This window comes from Neofelis nebulosa, chromosome 1 (genome assembly GCF_028018385.1).
Source record: "Neofelis nebulosa isolate mNeoNeb1 chromosome 1, mNeoNeb1.pri, whole genome shotgun sequence".
NCBI classification, from domain to species: domain Eukaryota; kingdom Metazoa; phylum Chordata; class Mammalia; order Carnivora; family Felidae; genus Neofelis; species Neofelis nebulosa.
In genome coordinates this window covers 46,778,951-46,801,435 of record NC_080782.1, presented here as the reverse complement: position 1 = coordinate 46,801,435, position 22,485 = coordinate 46,778,951, and the positions used below count along the sequence as shown (strand labels likewise).

Sequence of the window (22,485 nt, the reverse complement as noted above, 5' to 3'; positions counted from 1 at the left end):
CCTCCAGAGATTCAGACTCCAGTGGTCTGGGGTGGGACTGCGGCCCTTGTACGTCTTTAAAAGCACCCCAGAAACAGCCAGAGTTGAGAGCCCACAGAGCCACAGACCAGCAGCTGAGGTGAGGGTGTAATGTCCCCAGATGAACTTCTTTTGTAGAGCCAGCAAGATGAAATTAGTGTAGAATTCTGAACTCTGCAAGGGGCTAAACACATAAATTGAGTTTCTGACCCTCAGAGTTAGGTCACAGCTCTGTATCCAGTAACATCAGTGATATCTGAACTACATTCTCAGACTTCGATGAAAAATCTTGGGCTTGACAGTAAAGACCACGAAACAAATTGCAAATGCCACGGACAAGCACTCCGAGCTCCGAGGCCCCACACTCCCTGCCCTCACAGCAAGAAGTCCCATGAATGGGGCCCATCCTGGATAAACAGCACCCCTTTTGTGTGGTTTCCTCATCTACAAACCAGAGATGATAATAAGGCCAATCTCACAGCACTGCTGTGGGAACTGAAAGATAGGAATAGGACAGAAAGCATTTCGTAAGTAGCCCAAACATGTCACCAAGATTAATTCTTTCTTACAGGCTTGCTTCAGTTTAGGTCACTTCACTTTACTGTGTTCTGTAGATACTGTGTTTTTTACAAATTGAAGGCCTGTGGCGACCCTGTGTTGAGCAAATCTGTTGGTGCCATTTTCCCAACAGTATTTGGTCACTTCATGTGTGGGCCACATACTGGTAATTCTCACAATATTTCAAACGTTTTCATTTTTGTTATTATATCTGAATTGCTGCAGTCTCATGATAAAACCAAAATGGATGAGGAGTTGCTTCCTATGGATGAGCAAAGACAATGGTTTGTTGAGATGGAATCTACTCCTGGTGAAGATGCGTGAAGACTGTTGAAATGACAACAAAGGATTTGGAACATTACGTAAACGGGAGTCGATAAAGCAGTGAGGTGAGGTTTGTGAGGACTGATTCTGGTTTTAAAAGAAGTTCTCTTGTGGGTAAATGCTATCGAACAGCATCACATGCTACTGAGAAATCTTTCTTTCAAGGAAGAGTTCATCAATGCAGCAAACTTTATTGTTTTCTTTTAGGAAATTGCCACAGCCACCCCGGTCTTTGGTAACCACCACCCTGATCTGTCAGCAGCCATCCACATTGAGGCCAGACCCTCCACCACTGAAAGCCGAGACGATGGTTAGCATCTTTAGCAACATATATATGTTTTAATGTTTACTTATTTTTGAGAGAGAGAGACAGAGTACCAGCGGGAGAGGGGCAAATACAGAAAGAGAGAGAGGGAGACACAGAATCGGAAGCAGGATCCAGGCTCCAAGCCGTCAGCACAGAGCCCAACACGGCGCTCGAACCCATGAACCCACGAGATCATGACCTGAGCCGAAGTCAGACACCTATCCAACTGAGCCACCCAGGTGCCCCACTTTTTAGCAATATTTTTAATTAAGGTGTGTACGTTGGTTTTTGGACACAGTGCTATTGCACACTTAACAGAAAACAGTTTAGTGTAAACACAACTTTTGTATGCATGAGGAAACCAAAAAATTCATTTGACTCACTTTATTGCGGTGGTCTGGAGCACAGCCGGCAGTATCTCTGAGGTGTGCCTGTACTGCTTTCTACCAACTGTGTTCTTACAGGTGCAAAGATCTTATGGATTACAGATGCTATGTCAGACTCCCTGCTTTCAAGTTCCAGCTCCACTAATCAGCTGTGCCATCGTATGCAAATTACCTAACCTTTTTGTGCCTCAATTCCTTACCTGTAAAATGATGATAATAAAGGTACATACGTCGTTGGTTTTTGGAAGGTTTGGCCGAGTGAGGTAAGTGCTTAACGTACCTAGAATATCTTCTAAAACTTAAGCTTTGCAACAGAATCACCTGGAGGGCTTGTTAAAACATGGATTGCTGGGTGCCTCCCAAGAGCTTTTGCTGCAGTAGATCTAGGCTGAAACTGTGAATCCGCGTGTCTCATAAGCTCCTAGGTGCCCATGACGTTGCTGGTCCGGGAACCACACTCTGAGAACCACTGGCTAAGAATGATGCCTGGCATGCAGTAAGCACCTAGTAAAGTCAGCTGCTATGATCTTTTCCTGGGCTCTACTTTCTTAATTCCTGGGCAGCACATTTTATGCTCTGGTGCCACTCAATACCGCCTTCCTGTAGAATTCCCATCTGAATTCCCATTCTAGACTCCCATTCTACCTTTGGTGGTAGTGTGGACCCAAGATAAGCTGCACCAGCATCACATGGGGGCTTGTTCATAATGCAAGTTCTTGGGTCCTGACCCACATCTATTGAATCAGGATTTATGGGGGTGAGGCTCAAAATCCTGGGCTCTAACATCCTTCCAGGTGATTGTACTGCACACCAACTCTAGGCACTACCACTCTAGCAGAAAATCACCACGACCACAACAGCTCTACTGAAGGCACCTAGGGAGGCAGGACAGCCTCAGGTCCAGAGTCTAGTTTTTGGTTGAAGTGGAGACCTGGCTCAGCTTCTTGGCCGCCTGTGGCCTTACAGGACTTATGACATTTAAAGCAAACAAAGTGCCTGCACATGATACCTGTTCAATGGATGTTAGCTGCCATTATTATCTCTTTATCATCGTTACAATGTGTCCTGTCTCAAAATGACTTGAGGTAGCTTATAAAAAAAAAAGACACAAATACCCACGTGCACACGGCAGCTAAAACAAAGTCCCCTGTTTAAGAAAAGGAAATAAAAATGTATCTCCTCACGGAGAGCACAAGGGTTGAAGCCGTCGTTGCAATGGTCTGAACTTGAGTTTTGAACTTCCCCATGGGCCAAAGAGGGGAAATGCAGAGGATACATGGGTCCCACTGCCTGCAAAGGGGAAGGAGACTGGCTGTCTTTCATCCCTCTGCCACATGACCACTAAATCTAGGAGACTTGGATCACACAAACCTCCGTGCCAAGGCCCGGGCTACCAAGGAGGGAATTTCCTCCAGCAGCGCTTTATGTACCTGTTTCTTTAATTAATTCTCATCAAGAGCCACCGGCAAAATCCTTAGATCCCAGAAGATGAGAGATGTTACACTCACTTTGGGTGCCGAATATCAGGGAGAGAGCGATTCAGGGAGATTTTATCGCTGACGTAAATGTTAAATCCATTTTCTCGGTAGGCCTGATCCACTCGCTCAGCGTCGGTCATGGGGTAAGGTCTCCCTTGTTCTCCATTTCCTAGGAGAAAAGAGCAAAGTCAGTGTTGCTAACTGAATGGGGTGGGGGAAGAAGGATGAAAAATATAATTAAGCCACAGAGGTAAAACTTTAGCCTTGGATACAGAGCGGACCTCCAGATTTTGTGAGGTGGGGATATAAAGTGGGGGAGGGGAATGAGGGTTTATTCAGCCATGGCCATGCCATGTACTTGTCCTCATGTAATGCCCACAGCAAGCCATCAGGGTGGACTTGTGAACCTCATTCTACAGATGGATAAACTGAGACTCAAGAAGGTCATAAAAGCAGGTCTGTGGGCTCCAAAGCCCATGCTTCCCCAATCCGCCAGGGGCCCCAAACACTCCTGACCATGGATCCTACCACTGGGATGGAAGGCCAGGTCTACTTAAGAGCTGACCAACCACGGGCCAGTCACACCAACTCTCTGAATTTCAAATGTGAAGTTGCATCCATGACAGAATTTGTGAACGATAAATCACTTACACTCCTGTAAGGAATAGGGTTACTCTCTAGGCAAGGCAGACTTCATATGCAAATAAAAATGGCCACAAATGATAAAAGATGCTTTGATCTTTTAAGCCAGCAAACAATTAAGATCTGTCTAGCCTAGGCCAGGATTGCCTGAAAAATGTTGCTTTGGGTCATGGATTTGGGGGGATAATGTGCTAGCTGTCCTTTCTCTACACAATCCATTTGGGGAAAGAGACCCTGATGGTCCAGGAAATTATTCTCTGGGTTCTCAGGGTGCAGATGGTGAGTATGAATGTCCACACCAACCCCTGCAATAACAGCCCCAGAATCTGCAACTGGAGAAAAATGGTCATAAAAGCAGCTGATTAAAAATCACCTCATCTTCTGGAGCCTGTGGTCTGAGCAACACCCTATTTACTTTGCAAAGTAAACATTGACAACATCAGCTTGACAGGAAGGTGCAAGCTGAGAGGTGGGGCCAAGGCCTGCACCTACAGCCTTGTGGCTCCAGCCAGATGAGAGAGAGGACACCGCCATCTTGTAACGCTCCATGAGAAGACGCTGCTGCCTAGTGCCCAGACCAGATTCCGCAAGGGACACAAATGCAGCAAGCAGAGAAAGAAGAGCCAGAAGCATCTGCCTGAGGAGGAAAGTTTCAGGAGTGGGTACCGGGAAGCAATTCAGAGCTCAGGCCCTAGAATCTGGCAGAGTACAGCTTAAGGCCCAAACCTGCCACTCCCAGCAATGTCACCCTGGGCATGCCATTAGCCTTTCGATGATGGGGGTTTGCTCTTTGTACTAACAGGGATAAGAAGGGCCAATGTAATGACTAAGGAGACAATGCCACACCAGATGCCTGGCACAGAGTTCACACTCAACACAAGCTGGTTATTATTATTCTTAGTACCGTTTCCACCACTTACTCTTTCCTTGCTAGTTAGCCCAATGTTCTAATAATTCTGGTATATCTGTCTGGAGAATCAGCTCTTTTCAAATGTTTCCTCTCCCAGCTTAAGCGGAACCCACCCCCACTTCATTTTAAATCACTGGCTTATAGAAAAATGCATGTCATGTCTTTAGATTTCCCTGACCATCAGTTATTATATCAGCTCTATTTGGAGGCTTGTTATAGTCTGGGTTTTTTTTTCATAATGTAATCTAAAAAAAAAAAAAAAAAAAAATCAATAGTGGTGGTGCCTTTAACTGGGATGAAATGAATAAAATACCAATCCCTCTATTTGTACAGTGCTTTCCAGCCTTGTAAAGTTGCTTCAAATCTGTCCCCTTCCTTGTCACAACAACACCCAGTCCGTGGTGTCAGGGCTACCCTCCTGACCCCTAAGTCCAGGCTCTCTAGAGACGACTCTCCACATAATTTCTATACACTCCCCCCGCCCCCAACCCTTCCCAACTCCCTGGTGTAATAGGAACTGCTCCAAAGACTAATTAGCCAAAGAAAACTTGAGCCGAAGCCTGCTAACTCCATTCAGTCTTATGGCTACAGAGCTGAGTAGGGATCAACTCTGTCCTCCAGAGCTGGGTTCAAGTCCCAAGCCTGCCTCTTTCTCACTGCGTGACTGCAGGCAGACTACCCTGCGTCTCTGAGCTATGGGCCCCTTCTCGTCAAATGGGCCACAAAGGGTGACTTGGGGTTTCACTGAGAAAATGTACAAAGTGTGCAGCACGGGCCTCCATGCTCACCGTAGGTGTTTAATAAATGTTGGCTCTTATCACGACCGCTCTTCATTCTAGTGGCAAAATACCTCATGAGGAGGAGACATCTACTCCCCAATAGAGGTAGTAGGGACAACTCTTGAAGGCAGTGGACCTGATGGTGTGAGTGGAGAAAGGGGTCAGCTAACAGGTGAAGAGGGGGACCCCCAGGAAGCAGGGGGAGGGAGGATGGTAAATGGAGAGGGAGGCAACAGGAGGTACAGACATGCCTGCTAAACACACACACACACACACACACACACACACTTCACAGGACCTGCCAGCTGGCAATACCACTCTCCATACCTATGCGCTGGGCGTCCCTCCTGATGGCTTCTTGGTCATGCCAATCCTTCAGCTTTTGCCCATCTCCCAGGAAAAATATCTTCTTCTGCTGATTGTGGGAGCCCTTAAAAAAAAAAAAACATAAAAACTGTGAAAAAGAAGGAAAGGGGAAATAAATTTAGTAACAGAGTCCCAGAAATTGCACTACCTATGGGACCTGTTGGTTTTGACTGATGGTCTGTCATCATTTGTTCATTTATTAATTCCCTCAATATACCTCTGTTAGCACTGGCCATACGCCAGTCAGGTGGGCAAAGGTCAGAAGGATGACAGGTACACATGTCCACCCTCCTGGAACTACAAACCGGCAGGAGAGAAAACAGATGGACAGACCTTCCTTTCCCCCAAGGGAGAAAGCAGTAAGTGTGACTCTGTCCAACAGAAATCTAACGTGAGCCACAAATGTGAGCCACACGTGTAACTTTAGATTTTCTAGTATTCACGCTAAAAGAAAAAAACAAACAAAAAACAGATGAGTTAGGTTTGGTAATATATTTTATTTAACCCAATATACTCTACCTAAAATATCGTCATTGCGAAGGTACTAGGTTTGAAATCAGGTGTATTTTGTACTTGTGTTCACCTTAATTCAGAGCTTCCCAGGTGCTCAGTAATCAGAGGTGGCTCGTGGCTACATACTGGACAAGGCAGGTAAGTGAACCTTACTTAGATCAGAGGCCTGGAGACAGGGCCCCAGGTGTTCACTTCCACCTGGGAGAACCGGAGATAATTTCACAGACGTGAAGGCATTTGGGCTAAGCTTCAGGTAAGCAGAAATGAGAGGCAGGGGCATAGACTTCCAGGTGTGGTGGAGAGTGGCCAGAGCTGGGCTGGGCCTGAGGAGCTCTGAGCACAGAAGCAGAAGCCAGCTCTTGGTCACCTCTACAGTCCCCAGAAGAGCCTAGTCCCCAAGAGGGTGAACATTTGGCCAGTGTGAGTGGAGTGTATGAACAAGCAATTGGATGGCTGAAAAAAAATGGGAAAATACAGCAGCCACAAGAGAGCAGCCCCCTGGGGCCAGGCTCTGAAGGCATTTCCTGTGTCTGGGAGATGAGCCCATCCTGGTGTGCCCATTAGGAAGCAGTTTCCCTAATTAAAGGAGTTGCATGCCACTGTCTGGGGTCATCACAGGGCACCAGATGTTTCCCCATGCCAACAGTGAAGTCTAAACACTTGGCCCCGGGGCTCAGTTAGAGCCTTCCCCAGGTAACGCTGCGCTGCATGGCTGTTTAAATGTCTTCCTGTGTTCACGAAAATGAGAATGGCTTTCCACATCACCTTGCCCATTAAAAATCTTGCAGACTTGTTCTTGCCACTGTGGCATGCAGGAGGCAACAGTCCTTTTTCCTATGTAATTAGCTACGAAGACCCGCAGCATGTGACACGCTGCGACATTAGCACTAACAAGAAGCCACCAGAAGAAAATCATCCCCAAGCCAATTTTTTAAGTCTCTGGCTGATCCTTGTGTTAGCAGATTTTCCACAACGGCTCAATATCCTTACATCAGCTCTAATGATAATCGCAATCCTTTGCATTCATTCCCTCTCCTACAGACCTCCCTGAGTTGCAAGAAGCAAATTCTGAAAGTTAGCATGCCAGACATGTTGGTCAGAGAGGGAAGGAAAACTGTGAAAACAAAGGCCACGTGCCTGCAAACAGTTCTCAGGGCTCTCAGAAAACACAGAGGCTGCGCCGGAAGCCCCTTCAGCAAGTTTCCACTGCATTCAGCTACATTTCCACAGGAGACACTCAGCGCTGCTTTGGCACGAGGGGTTCCAAGAGGAGGAGCTTGGCCCCCTTTGAACCACACCAGCAATGCATCTGTCTGTTTTCTGTACCAGGATTCCATGCGGGATTTCATTTTAAAAAGGTCCTCTGCTGAAAACAAACCGACAACCAAATCTCCTAATAAATGAACAAATACAAGTGGAAACTGATCAGGGCCACATCTCCATTTCGAAGAGCAGCCAAGCCTTGGGGTGGGTCAGGCGCCTGCCCAAGAAATACTCCATCACTGAGATGTCAAGAGGGATGGGTCAAGGGCTGTTTAGCAATGTTTTGTCCAGCCCTCCCTCCCAATTCCTTTTCCTTCTCCTGCTACCCAAAGACTGGAAACTTCAGGTGACTGCTCAGCTCACTGGTGGAACCAAGAGGCTCTGCAGACTGAGGCCACTTAAATGGAAGAAGCCCATCTAAAGAGGTTCTCAAAGTATGAGCAGCACTGCCCCACTTGGGAACTTGTGAAAAATGTTAATTCCTGGGCTCTGCCCCAGTCCTCCTGAGACAGAAACCCTGGTGGGGGGAGGCCCTAAGATCTATGTCTTAACAAGTCCTCCAGGGCACCTGGGTGGCTCAGTTGGTTAAGCATCTAACTCTTGATTTCAGCTCAGGTCACAATCCCACAGCTTCGTGGGTTCAAGCCCTGCATCATGCTCTGTGCTGGCAGCATGGAGCCTGCCTGGGATTCTCTCTCCCTTTTTCTCTGCCCCACCCCCCCATAACACACACACACACACACACACACACATACACACACACACACACACACACACACACACACACACTCACACGTCCTCCAAGAGGTCCTAAGCCGTTCTTGAGTTTAAGAACTACTAGTCTCGAATAAAGAAGCCATAATCCTGCCTGCTCTGAGCTGCTCAGACCAAACCTGGGCTCTAGTATCCAAGTTGAACAGATTGATCATCAAAGGTCACAAAAACCTTAAGTATGGTCACTAGCAAAAACAATCTGGTGGCTTTGAGGTTTGGTTTTGTTTTTGTTTCATCTTGTTTCTTAATTGCCAGTGCGGGGGTGGGGGGCAGGCAGGGAAGGGAGATTTCCTATTGTTCTATCAAGATTTTTGGCTTCTCTTGAAAACTCAAAAGACATGTCAATGTTCAGGCTGAGTTCCCTCAGCTCCTCAGCGGGGAGTGACAAGAACTGCCCTGCTTAGGTGAGGCAAGCCTCTCCAGCTTGCCACAGTCCCTCCCATTCCTTACTGCTTTTCATCTGGTTCCCATCTCTCATTTGTGTCGCTTGCCTGGCCGCAGCGAGTCTGCATATTGCCGCAATACACACTATTGTATAATATACGATGTACAATGCTGCAATTAGAAACTGTGTGTTAGGAGGACTAGGAGATGAGAAGCCATGGGGAACACAGAAGGAATTATCTTGTTCTCTGAGGTCCTGAGGCTAGAATGAGCGACAATGGCAGGGGGCTTTGCTCAAGGTAGAGAAGAAATTCCAAAAGTTGGATCGTGCTAGGATGAAACAGGACCAACTAGGAGGAAGATATTAGAGGAGGCCAGGAATAGGATGCTTGATAGTTCATCAGGATGTGAAAGAGGAGACTCAAGGCTGGATTGGAGCTAGTGCTTCTCAAAATGAAATCAGCAGGGGCGCCTGGGTGGCTCAGTAGGTTGAGCGTCCTACTCTTGATTTCAGCTCAGGTCATGATCTCATAGTTCATGAGACTGAGCCCCACGTTGGGTTCTGTGCTGACAGTGTGGAGCCTAAATGGGATCCTCTCTCTCCCCCTCTCTCTCAAAAAAAAAAAAAAATTAATGTGCAGTGCAATCACAGAGCAGGGGTGGGAGATCTTGTTAAACACAGATTCTGATGTGGGGACTGAGACTCTGCACATCTAACAAGCTCCCAGGTGATGCTGATGCAGGTGGTTCATGAAGGACACTGAGTAGCAAGGGCTAGGTGACCCTTAAAGGACATTTCAAGAGTCTAAAATTCCACGGAGGGCTCTGTTTCCTCCATCTGTTCATCACAGTCTTCCCTCGACACGGGAAATGCGGCATGGGATTGAATCGCACAGTTGTGATCTCATGGAAGTAGGCTCCTTGAATCTTGTTCTCAGAATGAACAGTGAATTGCTGAACTGACAGGGTAGAGAGTTGAGGTTCCAAAATTCGGGGAGTTTCACACCCTCAGCTTCTACGACCTGCACTGCCCTTTGCTTTTATGATGTTTGGCCTTCTGGAATGCTCTGTGGACAGGATCTATGCTGTTCAGGTGGTCCCACTGGCCCTTCCATCTCCCTAAGCAAAGAGGACGTCAGAGCCTACAGACACAGGGAGTTCTGCACATCTAAGCAGATAGTTATAGAGAGTCCTCAAATATCCAAGCTAAGCAGATACTCAGAGTCAATTAGTCCACTCCTCCCCCATCTTACAGATGGGGAAGCTGAGGCCCAAAGAGGCCCAGCTACCCAACCAAGGCCACATAAGCAGGCAAGATGATAAGAACCATGTTCTCTGACTCCCAGGCTAGTCTTCAGTGAAGAGAGTCCTTGTGTTGTGACCTTGGACAAGGTCCAGAAGCCACAAGCACCCGAATTTTCCCACCTGGAAAATGGAGACAGCACTACTGATCCAAAAGGTACATTCAGATGAAGTGAGAAATCATAAAAACAGGATGTATCCCAAGAACTTACAGAATTTTCACATAAATTGTGGATATCAACTCCTCTAGAATTTTAAGAATCTACTGTAAACTGACATCTTCTCATCAGATCACCTGGATGCAGAACTCAAAGTTTGCTATTAATTGCTTCACAATTAATAGGTCTGAGCTTTCAGTAGGAGAAAATTTAGGTTTCAATCCTAAAATCACAGAGTTTTCAGTGCTCAGAGGGTTCTTTTAATCCTATCCACAAACCTGAACAAAAGTTGTGGTCAATTTCAAGTGGTTCAGGACTCTCTGAGGTCCATCCATGGAAACCCCACAGACAGATCATCCAAACTATCACCAATCGTTTATCAAGACCTACCCTGTGCCAGGCATTGGGGATACTGGCAGGACAACACAAAGCCTGTATAAGTGTTAATGGGGGCTTACAGCCCAATCAGTCTCTCTCAAAGGGTGGTTCTTGGGAGGCCTGGGCCCTCATTATAGATGTAATTTCCTGGCCCCACCCTGAACCTATTATATCAAAGTACCTGGGGTAGGGAGCCAAGATGTGTTTTTATTTATTTAATTTTTTTTTTTTTTTTTTTTTTTTTTTTTTTTTTTTTTTTTGAGAGAGAGAGAATGCACAGGTTGGGGAGAGGGGCAGAGGGAGACAGAGAGAGAATCTTGAGTAGGCACCACATCAGCACAGAGCCCAGTGCGGGGCTCAATCCCATGACCCTGGGATCACACAGCCGAAATCAAGAGTTGGACCTTCAACTGACTGAGCCACCTAGGTGCCCAATGTGTTTTTAAACACAATCCCCAAGTGATTCTGATTCACAATAAAGCTGGAAAAACCACTTGTCTAAATCTAGCTGTCTCGATACGAAATCTGAGGCTAACAGAATAGAACAGATTTTCCCTAAATTCCTTGGCTTGCCAGCCCCAAAGCCCAGATCTGGCTGTTCTCTCCCTGGGACAGACTGTGAGCCTCTTGAAGGCAGGGGCATCACCTGTTTTGGTTCATCAGTGTGCGTTCTTAGGCCAACACCTGGTCCATCTTAGGCCCTCAATAAATACAAGTTGAATGACTGAGGGCTGCTCATCAAAGGGGCAGGCTGCCTAGTTTAATGACTCAGAGCATTCTGGCTCCAGAGTTGGAAAAACCTAGGTTTCACTTCTGGGGTAGGTGGACCCCAATTTCCCTGACTGGTAAATAGGGAAAACTAACAGAATAACCGTAACCTGTGGGTTGTTGGGGAGAATGAACTGAGCTAATCAATACAGAGCATCTAGCTCAGTGTCTGGCACAAAGTCAGACCTTCTCAGTAAAGGGGGCCTAGTAATACATTCTTTTTAGAGAAAGCTTATCACCCGGTGTTTATGATAGCCACGTTTGGAGGAACAGAAGAGGGCGGGAATCAAATAATAAAACCATAAGCCCTGCAGACACAACCTATGTAACACCTGAGCTGATGCAAGTGGCCACTGCTGATAACAGGATTTAGAGAGTCTCCTCATTCACAGGAGGGCATGTACCCAGGTGGAAATCCTTCAGAAAAGAAGAAAGTTCCTAGTTAAGAGTGGCAATCTGCAATAGAAACAAATGTCACAGGACCTTTAGCAACAGGAAAGGCGTGGACAGCGCTTCTCAAAAGACAGCAATTCCTCCGCAATAGCCATCACTTAATATTATGCAAGCAAGCATGTCTGGATTTCAATCCAGGGCCAACTGTAAATTTCTTTAATTCTACAGACTCGAACATTTGTCTGTGAAAGCTGTGACTGCTTCCCTTCAGCAACCATCTCTTGCCCTTGGTTTCCAGAGGTCCTTTTGCCACAGGAATCAAAGGGGCTGGGAGGGAGCATGGAAAGAGAGGTGAGGGAGAGTCTGTGGAGGAGACTGGCAGAATTAACGTGGCAATCCCATTAAACAATAAATGGGAAATGGATTTCGACTGGCTGCTCTAAATAACTGCTTCTGGTATCTGCGTGCTTTTACTTAACATTCCACAGAAAGAATCGATTAGTGTTCAAACAGCCACACACTCACACACACAGACGGAATCTTAATCTTTTGTTGAATCACTATTTAGCGTGCCTGGCACCCTTCGGAGGGCAGAAAGAAAGATGGTGAAGCAAGCCAACTGTGTTCTGCCCAAGAAGAAAGATCTATCAAAGTGCACTCTAATCCCAACATTGCAGACTCTGCGACTCCCACTCAGAGGACTCTGGCATCCCTCGTTCAGCTGGCGAGTGTCTTCAAAATACGGAAAACGGGTGATATGCTCCAAAACAGCAATGCCCAAAGTCAAACCGAGAAGGTCATCTGCTGCAGCCAGGGTCTGAAGACATACTACAGACCAGATTCTGCTGCAAATCTAACATGGCTGCTCCCCCTGACCCTCCTTTCACCCAACCCTACAAAGGCACTGGAATGATTTTGCTTTGAGGTTTAAATGACTCTGTATAATTCCAAACGTTTGTTTATCTGCTAAGTAGATTATTCTAATAACCTTCATACACACACACACACACACACACACACACGCATACAGCAAAGCATTCTCCTCAAGGTTGCCTGCAAGGTTATACTTCAAAGAGGGCCAGGTACAGCTTGATTTACTGAAAGCATAAAGTTACTTTAAGCAAGGGAGTTTGGACAACTGGATAAATGTACTTCCTTTGTGAGTTTTGAGGACATAAGCTGGATTGTTTTTATTTATTCATTCATCCAACAAATAAGGATGACTCTGTTGGTAAATCGGGGACCTACTATGTCCAAAGAACTGTGGGGGAGACAAAGATAAATAAGATAGTCCCTGGACTCAACAAATAACATGGATATGTGACAAGTACATAAGAGGAAAAAACACACAATACTAATAATATAAGGGCGCTCAAACTTGTACGGATAAATTCTATAGGTATTTACAAGAACCAAAGATTAAATTCTACCTGGGACAATCAGGCAAAGATTCCTACAGAAGCAGAGTCTATGAGAGTTGCCTAAAAGGATGGTAGGATTTTGACAGGCAGCAATGGGGGGATGGGGGGGGGGCGGCTGTCAGAATCTAGTTGGAGGGAAAGCATGTACAAAGAAAGGGACTTCATGAAGTAAGGGACATGTTTACTTAACGGCAAAGAGCCTGACTTGGCTGGAGTGAGTAGAGTACAAAAGAGAGTCATGGGCCATGAGGCCAGGAGGTCTGAACCGGACTCTGAGCACCTTACACTGGAGCTGTTCAGCAGGTGGGAGCCACAGAAGGTCTCTGAGCAAGGAACAGGTGGGGGTAGAGCTCCAAGAATAAAATGTTACTACCTATCCACTTGCAATTCATCTCAGAATCTTCCTCTTCCTGGGAGAGAGGGTAGAAGATGATCTTGCTTTCATTCAGAGGAAAGGGTCCCTCTTTCTGGCCCAGGACCACTCTCCTTCCGGCATTCCCTGGGTCAGACTTCTATAGGGCTGACCTTACCCCAACCGCTATCTGGTAGGCTGCTGTTCAGAGACAACCTGCCTTTCACCATAACCGGTACCAAGCTGTATGAGACAACCATGAAATGTAAAGGGCACTGTCTACGAGAGATGAAGACACTACAGCCCAGTGACCATGAGACTGCCTGAGTCTGCTGAGTGCAGGTCAGGTAAATCTGCTGTTCCATTCAGCAACTGTCTATTTTCCCAGCTCTGATAACTCCGCAGTCTCGATGCCAGGATGTTGGAATCTGAAATCTAGAAGGGGCCCCATTTCCTAAGAGGGCAAGGTCATTCACAGACAGGAACCACTGTTTAAAAAGGCTGATTCTGTACTTTCAAGGGCAGATCCACCTGTCCAATTCACCTTTTGTACAGATGGCTCTAGAAAAGGTCATTTGCTACTTAAGGTGTGAAAGCTCATTAAGAGACTTTTTCAAGCAGCAGAGAGAAATATAGCCAAGATATTTGTAATGTCTATTATCTAAAGGGCAAATGGAATCTTTAGTAACTTCTTGCTTCCATTCTAAAAGAATGACATCAACTTGTACTATTTTCTTCAGAGGAAGCTCCCAAATGTTTTATCACCTGGTGTGTGTGTGTGGGGGGGGCACAATACTCTGATCCATAATTTTATAATGTTCATTTGAGTCTCTCACCCACCCATCCACCCACTTAAATGTTTAATGAGTACAAGCACATGCTAGACTCTGTGCTATGTGTCCAGGATATTGGGGAGCAAGACAGACAAGGACCCTGCTCTTATAGAGCTACAGTATGGTGTGTGGCAGGGGGGATTATACACTTTAATCCAGAACCACAAATAAACTGGAACAGCTACAGTGGTGTGTGCATTAAAAAAAAAAAAAAAAAGTACATGGTGCAAAAAGGTTCCTTTCTTTCAGATCAGATCAGGAGGGTTTGATCCCATCAGCAAGGTTAAGGGAGGCTTCCCTGAAGAAACGGGGGAGTATGATTAGGAGTTAATTCAACTGAAAGAGGAAAACAGAGCATTCCTGACGGAGGGAAAAGCAAGGCTGTGCAAAGGCCCTGTGGCAAGGCACAGATGAAACACAGGTGGGACTGAAAGAAAGCAGTGTGTGTGGCACACGGACGAGGAGGGAAAGGCTGATGGGGATGAGAGGTGGGCAGGTATAAGGATTTTGTCTGTCCCGAGATTTTATATAATAGGAGGTGGCAAGATCAGGTTGCATTTGGCAGGCTGTGTTGTAGCCCAGTGGAGAAGGGATTAGGAGACCAAGAAGGGTAGAACTAAGGGAGGAGGCTCTCACAGCATATACGTATAGGCAGAGATGATGCCAGCATGGGCTAGGAAGACACAAGTAGGGATGCACACGGACAGATTTTTTTTTTTTTAACAGAGTCACAAGGGTCTATAGTCCGCAGGTCTATAGTCCAGAAACGCAGGCTGAGAACTCTGACACTTGGGTGATAAGTTTGTCTTTAAGGTCCATAAGCCCAAAGTCCTGTGGATGCAGGTGGGGTTGACCCGGGGTCTGAGCCCAGATCTCCCTTGGTCTAGCCTGGTGTTTGCCCCATCACATGTTACTTTCAAGTTTGAGTCCTGTTCATGGACAACCAGTCACAAAATCAGACCCTAACAGAACTGTATCATCTGCATAGTAACCCTCAGGAGTTGCATGACACGTGGTCAAAGAGAAAGAGAAACAAATCGTAACCGGGGAGGCTGGCGATCCTCCCGTCCCTAAGCTCAGTGAGCCAGTGCCATGGATGGTGTCCCTAGAGGCCTAGTTCTCTCTAGCCTCTGGCATGTGAGCACTTCAGTGCTGAGTGAGCCTTCTCTTGGAAGACAAGTACTTTCACTATCTCAGAAGGCACTGCGATGACTTCAACTGAAGAAATCGTCATCGGTGTTACAGCCAGGGGAAAAAAAGTCCCGCCTAAACTGGACTTTTGAGAGGTGGTCTGCCATTATATTCCATGGGCAATTGTCAAGGGCCATTCTGATTTTATGTTATTTCCCCCTAAAGTGGTGAGTTTATTATAACCTAACCCTTTTGTAAGATGAGACTTTACTATATTATTATTGTCATTATAGCCACTTTGAAGATGACAAAACTGAGGCCTGGAGAGAAAAATCAATAGGAAAGCGCTTTGCAAACTGCCAACCACCCCATGAGCGTAATCATCACAGCTAATGGTTCCTTCCACACACATCTGCCCACTCCCTCCCACGTCTCAGAACACAGTCTGTTCTCGGGAAAGAAAAACTCACTGGAGTGAATCATACTTCTGTGCCTTGTTCACAAGGGGTCTTGCAAATCCCAGTCTAGCCAGTAAGTGATCAACCACAGGAAAGCCTCCAGAGTGTTCTCAGAGGCTTGGCGGAGGGAGCCCAACAGAGGGTCACTGCCCTGCTCTGCAGAGCAGATGTGGATGTGTACGGAGGAAGGCGGGCAAAACGAGGAGCTGCATACAAGGCAATTTCTTAGCTTTCAGGGGTGGAAAAATGTCTGCAAACACATCTTATTGGTCTCCTGCTTGGGGAATGAGAACTGAGACACCAAGCAATTCAGTAGTTGCTCTATTAATAGCACTAATTACAGTCAGGATCCCCTATACTCTGAAGACAGCACAACCAACTGTGTAACAACACCTGCTTTGGAGTCAGAAATACCTAGGCTTGTGTCACAGTTCTGCTTCCTAGCTGTGTGACCTGAGGCAGGTTACATTGTTTTCCCCAAGCCTTGGTTCCTCAAACATGAAATGGGGGATATGAACAGTATCTGGCACACAGGTTCCTGTGAGGAATACATGAGCTACAGCCAGTAAAGGTCTTAGCAGAGTTTGGTATTTAGGAAGCACTAAAAATCAGAGCCACCATTATTAGTTATTATTTGGAGAGTACTCTGCAATCGACAAAGCATCTTTACATACGCCATCCTATTTCTTCACCACAATCACACCAGGATGAAGGCGGCATCATGAAGTTATCATAATGTTCTTCCTTGTGGATCCCAGACTCTGAGAATCCTCTCAATATTGTGCTCCAAGTGGCCCTTAACAGTCAGCCGGCAATGACCAGAAGACAGGATGTATCCGCCATGCCTGCCTTGAGCTGGAAGAGTGAATTCCCAAGAACGCCCGGTAAGGTGTGGGCCACTGGCTGACTTCTGCCGTCTTAGAGCTTCAGGCTGCCGACTGTTCACTGCTTGCAAAGGTCCCCAGGGCAGTGGGGAGGGGAAAGTGGGAAAAGCAGGTGACTGATGGCCATCCCCGCCTCTAGTGCTGCCCTCCCCTCACCCACAACTGCCAGGGTCTTCCCATGTGCCATGCCTCAGAGTCACAGAATCTAGGTGCTGAATGGGATCTGAGGTTCTTTCTGCTCTGTTTTCTTACTGCCCAGTGGACCCAGTAACCCTCTCTTTGCCGTAACGCATGGATGGTCCCTGAGACTGGCTCGGGCACTTAGGGGAGTGTCTCCGTACAGATGGCTACAGTTATTAGAAAACTCCTTTGGGTACTTAGCTCCTTGGGCTCCTTCTTGGCCCCAAAGGAAAGTCTCTGATGGACTATGATCCTGGCCTCGTCCATCTGCCATCTTGGAACCTCTAAACTCTTCTTCATTTCTCTTGGGGTGGGAACCAAAAGGGGCTCTGAACCTCCTTGAGTGGTATCCCCACCACTTCCCCTGCCCCTACCTTGCTCTCACTCTGGCATTCTTGTTCTTACACACTGATCTCTTAAGACATACAGTGCCCCAGGCAGGATACATGAGGTGTAGACACAGCAGCGCACAGGGTGGTGTTCTGAGAATACACAACTTTGCTATGCAAGTAGACACCCCTGTAGGAACAAATCCCAACTCTCGGGGGCGGGCCTTCCCTGACTTCCTTGACTACATCATAATCTCTAAGTGTGCCCTGATGGCATCCTTATTGCTCCTTTGTGATTTGCACATTCATTTGGGTGATTCTTTCATTATCGTCTGCCTCTCCTCAAACTGTGAACTCCATGAGGGTAGGAGATAGGAATTTTTGTTAAATGAATGAACAAATGAGCAGACACATCTTTTGTTTTCTTTTCTAGGTAAAGGAAAGTCATCCAAGATCACACATGTCTACTACAGTCCCAAGGGATTAATACCATAAATGGGTTCTGAGGATTAGCTTTATCCTCTTGACTGAAAGGTTTCAGGTCGACTTAATGGGTTCCAAAACTAAGGAGAGCTGCTTTGCCTGGATCCTAAAGTGATTTCTAAAACTTTATGTTCCCCAGGAGCTGTTCTCTTTTTTCTGTCACCGTAATCGGAATTTTAGCTGGGAATATGACTTCTCAGCATGCAGATATTTCCCAGACACCCTTGCAGCTAGTTGTGGCCTGACTAGGTCCTATCCAACGAGAGGCGAGTGCAGGTGTTGTGTGGCATTCCCCGGAACCCACCTGAAGAAACGTTCGTTCCTTCTGTGCTGCTGCCTAGAATGCAAGTGCCACCAGGATCACAAGACAGAGGGCCACCCCCTAGAGATGGTGAGGATACTGGTGGGAAGGAGCCCTAGATTCCTGAAGACTTCAGGGACTGGAGCTGTCACACCAGCCCTGGACTGCAAACCTCCAGACCTTCTTCTCTTGAGGCTTGAAAACCTGAGAAATCACTTGGTGTGAGACCGAAAACCCTGAAGGAGGATCCAAAAGACCTAGTTTTCAGACTTCTGGCTCTACACGTACGAAGAGTGGGACAGTAGGCAGGTCCGTTGTCTTTCTAGATCTCCATTCTTTGAATATAGAATGGTGGTCAAAATATCTGCCCACAACATGATTATGTAAAAAATGCTAAGGAATCTACAAAAAGGCAGTAGAACTAGTGAGTTCAGCAATGTCACAGGATACGAGGTTAACAAATGAAAATCAAATTGCACTGCTAAATACCAACAATGAAACATTGGAAATTCAAATAAAACATACCATCTACAACGGCATCAAAAATATGAAACAGTTGAGGGATCAATCTCACAAAAATATGCAAGACCTAAATACCGAAAACTACGAAAGAAATCAAAGCTCTAAATAAATGGAGATACATCATATGTTTATAAATCAGAAGACTTGACGTTGTTAAGATGTCAATTCTCTATCTGTGGACTCAATGCAATCTTTGTAGAAATTGATACGCAAGGGACATAGAAAAAGAGCGACAGTTGGAATGCTTAATATCCACTAATTTCAAGGCCTGCTCTGGGGCCACAGTGACCAAGGGAGTGTGGTACTTGAGTAAGGAAAGACATGTAATCAATGGGAACTGCATGGAGAGTCTAGATGTATCATCAGTTGATTCTGAACAGAGGTGCTAAGGAAACTCCATGGAAAAGGATAATCTTTTCCACAAATGGTGTTGGAACAACTAGATATCCATATGTCTACATATAAACCTCAATCCTTACCTCACACTATACACACAAATTCACTTGAGATGGATCATTGACTTAAACCTAAGAGCCAAAACTATATAATTTGTACAAGGAAGTATGTGAGCAAACTTTAGCAACCTTAGTTTAGGGGACAGTCTCTTAAACAGGACACAAACAGCATAAAATATGCATAAATTGGAATTCATTATAATTAAAAGCCTTTGCTCTTTTAAGGGCAAGCCATGGACTAAGAGAATATATTTGCAAGAATATATTTGATGAAGGACTTATATTCAGAATGCACATAGCATATGTTACAGCTCAACGTCATTAGTCATTAGGGAAATGCAAATCAAAACTACCATGAGAATAGCCAAATCACGGAGAGAGCCCAAATGTCCATTAACTGATGAATGGATTAAGAAGATACAATGTACACATACGCAATGGAAGACTACTCACTGATGAAAAAGAATGAAATCTTGCCATTTGCAACAACATGGATGGAACTGGAGGGTATTATACTAAGCAAAATAAGCCAGTCAAAGACAGATATCTGATTTCCCTCCTATGCGGAGTCTGAGAAAGTTAACAGATGATCATAGGGGAAGGGCATGAAAAATAAGATAACAACAGAGAGGGAGGCAAACCACAAGAGACTCTTAAATACAGAGGACAAACTGAGGGTTGATGAGGGAGGAGCAGTGGGGGGGGGTGAAGAAAACAGATGATGGGCATTTGCTGGGTTGAGCACTGGGTGTTACATGTAAGTGATGAATCACTGGAATCTACTCCTGAAGCCAAGACTACACTGTATGCTAGCTAATTAGAGAATTACAAAACAGGAAGACAAAGCAAACAAACACGCAAACAAACAAAAAAAAACCCAACTACCATGAGATACCATTTTACAGCTACCCAGACAGTGATAATTTTTAAAAATGGAAAATAACAAATGTTGGCAAGGATGTGGAGAAACTGGAACCCCTGTACAATTGGAGATTGTATGGAGAGGATACAAAATCTCACAGCTACTATGGAAAGCAGTTTGGTGGTTTCTCAAAGGTTAATCATAGAAGTATCCAGATGACCCAGCAATTACACTCCTAGGTACGTATCCAAAAGCACTGAAAGCAAAGACTCACACAGTTGTTGTTTTTTTTAATGTTTATTTACTTTTGAGAGAGAGAGAGAGAGAGAGAGAGAGAGAGAGAGAATAAGCGGAGGAGGGGCAGAGAGAGAGGGAGACACAGAATCCGAAGCAGGTTCCAGACTCTGAACTGTCAGTGCAGAGCCCGACACGGGGCTCGAACACGCTAACCGTGAGATCATGCATGACCTGAGCCAAAGTCAGACACTTAACCAACTGAGCTACCCAGGCGCCCCTCACATAGGTATTTTTATGCCAACGTCCACTGCAGCATTATTCACATACCCAAAAAGTGGAAATGAGTCGACTGTTCCTTCATAGACAAAGGGATAAACAAAACACAGCAGACATACAACAGAATATTTTTCAGCCATGAAAAATTTGATATATGCTACAACGTGGATGGATCTTGAAAATATTATGCTTAATGAAATAAGGCAGATACAGACGGATGCATATTATATGATTCCACTTACATGAGGTATATAGAATAGGGAAACTCATACACACAGAAAGCAGAATACAGGTTAACAGGGGGAAGAGGGGAGTTAGTGCTTAGAGGGAGTCATTGTTGGGGATGATGAGAAATGTTTTGGGTACAGTGTTAATGGTTACACAACATTGTGATGTCTTTAATGCCACTGAAATATACTCCCACAAATGGTTAAAATGATAAATATTGTTATGTACCTTTTACCACGCTAAAAAGAGACACCTCCCTCCTTCTCCCTCATCTCCCATAGAAAGCTAATTCTTCCAGTTTTCAACCCTTACATATTCTAATGCCCCCCTGGAAATTTACAATGGATGTTAACATACTTAGGCTCTGTAAAGTGTCACAGAAAAGACAGCTGCCTAGCTTTGTGTAATCCAACATTTCACAAATTTATTTGATGAGAAGTTCCCCCACCCACTCACCCCTTCCTGCTCGCAAATGATTAGCATCCTGGGGAACTCAGGGACCTTGTTTTGAAACGCGATGCTAATGACAGGGTTTATGAGGAAGAACACAACACGATTCCTCCCCTCTGCAATGTACAGTCAGTTTTTTGGTTTTTGCTTTGAAGCACGTAGACGTGGAACAATGACGTGAAGATTTCAAGCTGACATACTGACATGGAAGGAGGGAAATAAAGTTTATGATAATATAAGATTCTCTAAAATAAAGCTTCAGTCACCTACTGAGGCATCTGTCATCTGTGTCTACTAACACATCCATTCATCCATCTATTCATCCATCTGATGAACATTAATCGTGCAACTACTATTTGTTGGCTCTGGGTTACATGCTCCAGAGACTATGATACATAAAAGACACAGTTTCTGTCTATGGTAGAGCCAGATTTGAGATCATTTCCTTCTAAAAAAAACCTGCTACTGAGATCTAAAAGAACAGCCATGAATTATTCTAGAATAATGTTCTGGAAACAACTCTGCAGAGGGCACTGAAGGATGAACATAACGTGGGCTGGTGAAGGCACTGCAAAAGCAGAGGTGGTAAGGTTGTCCAGGAATGTCCACACAGAAAAGTACGGACTATTTTAAAAGCCTGGCTTCTTATAACTCTGGTTAATGGATCACTTTACCTTTTCACAGTGGTTTCTCATATTTAACTTTCTCTGGTTAGCTGGAGAAACAAGGCATTTGAGGCTGGAAAAGAGGCTCTTGTTTCTCCTCAAGAGAATTCAGGCAGATTTCTCAGGGTGACTGTGGTAGACGGATTGCAGAAGTGGCCCCAATCTTCCACCCCTCCCTGTATCCATGTCCTCTGCGATGGGACCCCGAAGCTCCTCTCATCAAGAGATGAAGTCTTTTGCCCCACCTCCTGAATCAGGGCCGGCTTCGTGACCCGCTTTGGCCAACAGAAGGAGGCAGAAGTGACAGTGTGTCAAGCGTGAACCTAAGCCTCAAGAGACTTGCACTCTTCCCACCCCTGGTTTTTGTTCTTCTGCCCCCCACACCCCTAGGGAACAAGCCAAGGCTAGTAAGCTAGAGGGGTGTTGAGAGGCAAGTGGAGGAGGAGACATGGGGAGAAGAACCGAGGTCATCCTAGACAGAGAGCCAAACCCCAAAGATGCGCCCGCCCAGCCTGCCCATGGCTAGCCAGAGACACATGGCACAGCGCAGCCAAGACCAGGGAAGTGACCCAAATGATCTGAAGACCTGTAAGGGATAATACATGGTTACTGTTTGAAGTCACTCACTGAGCTTTGGGGTCGAGTTTTTAAGGCAGCACTGTTTGTGGTCCCAGAGAAGTGATAAAATGTCCTCTGATTCAGTTCAGTTCTGTGTTT

General features: G+C 45.7%; 1 protein-coding gene across 7 annotated transcripts in view; it reads right to left on the bottom strand.

The window, feature by feature from the left end:
- Nucleotides 1–22,485, bottom strand: part of GALNT10 (polypeptide N-acetylgalactosaminyltransferase 10) — a 223,090-nt gene that overhangs the window by 125,679 nt on the left and 74,926 nt on the right. For all 7 annotated transcript variants that reach the window (XM_058720956.1, XM_058720982.1, XM_058720988.1 and 4 more), the window contains 2 exons: nt 5,730–5,832; nt 3,102–3,240 (listed from right to left, as the gene is read on the bottom strand). In XM_058720956.1, coding sequence (XP_058576939.1) covers nt 3,102–3,240; nt 5,730–5,832 — 242 coding nt within the window. The remainder of the gene's footprint in view (nt 1–3,101; nt 3,241–5,729; nt 5,833–22,485) is intronic.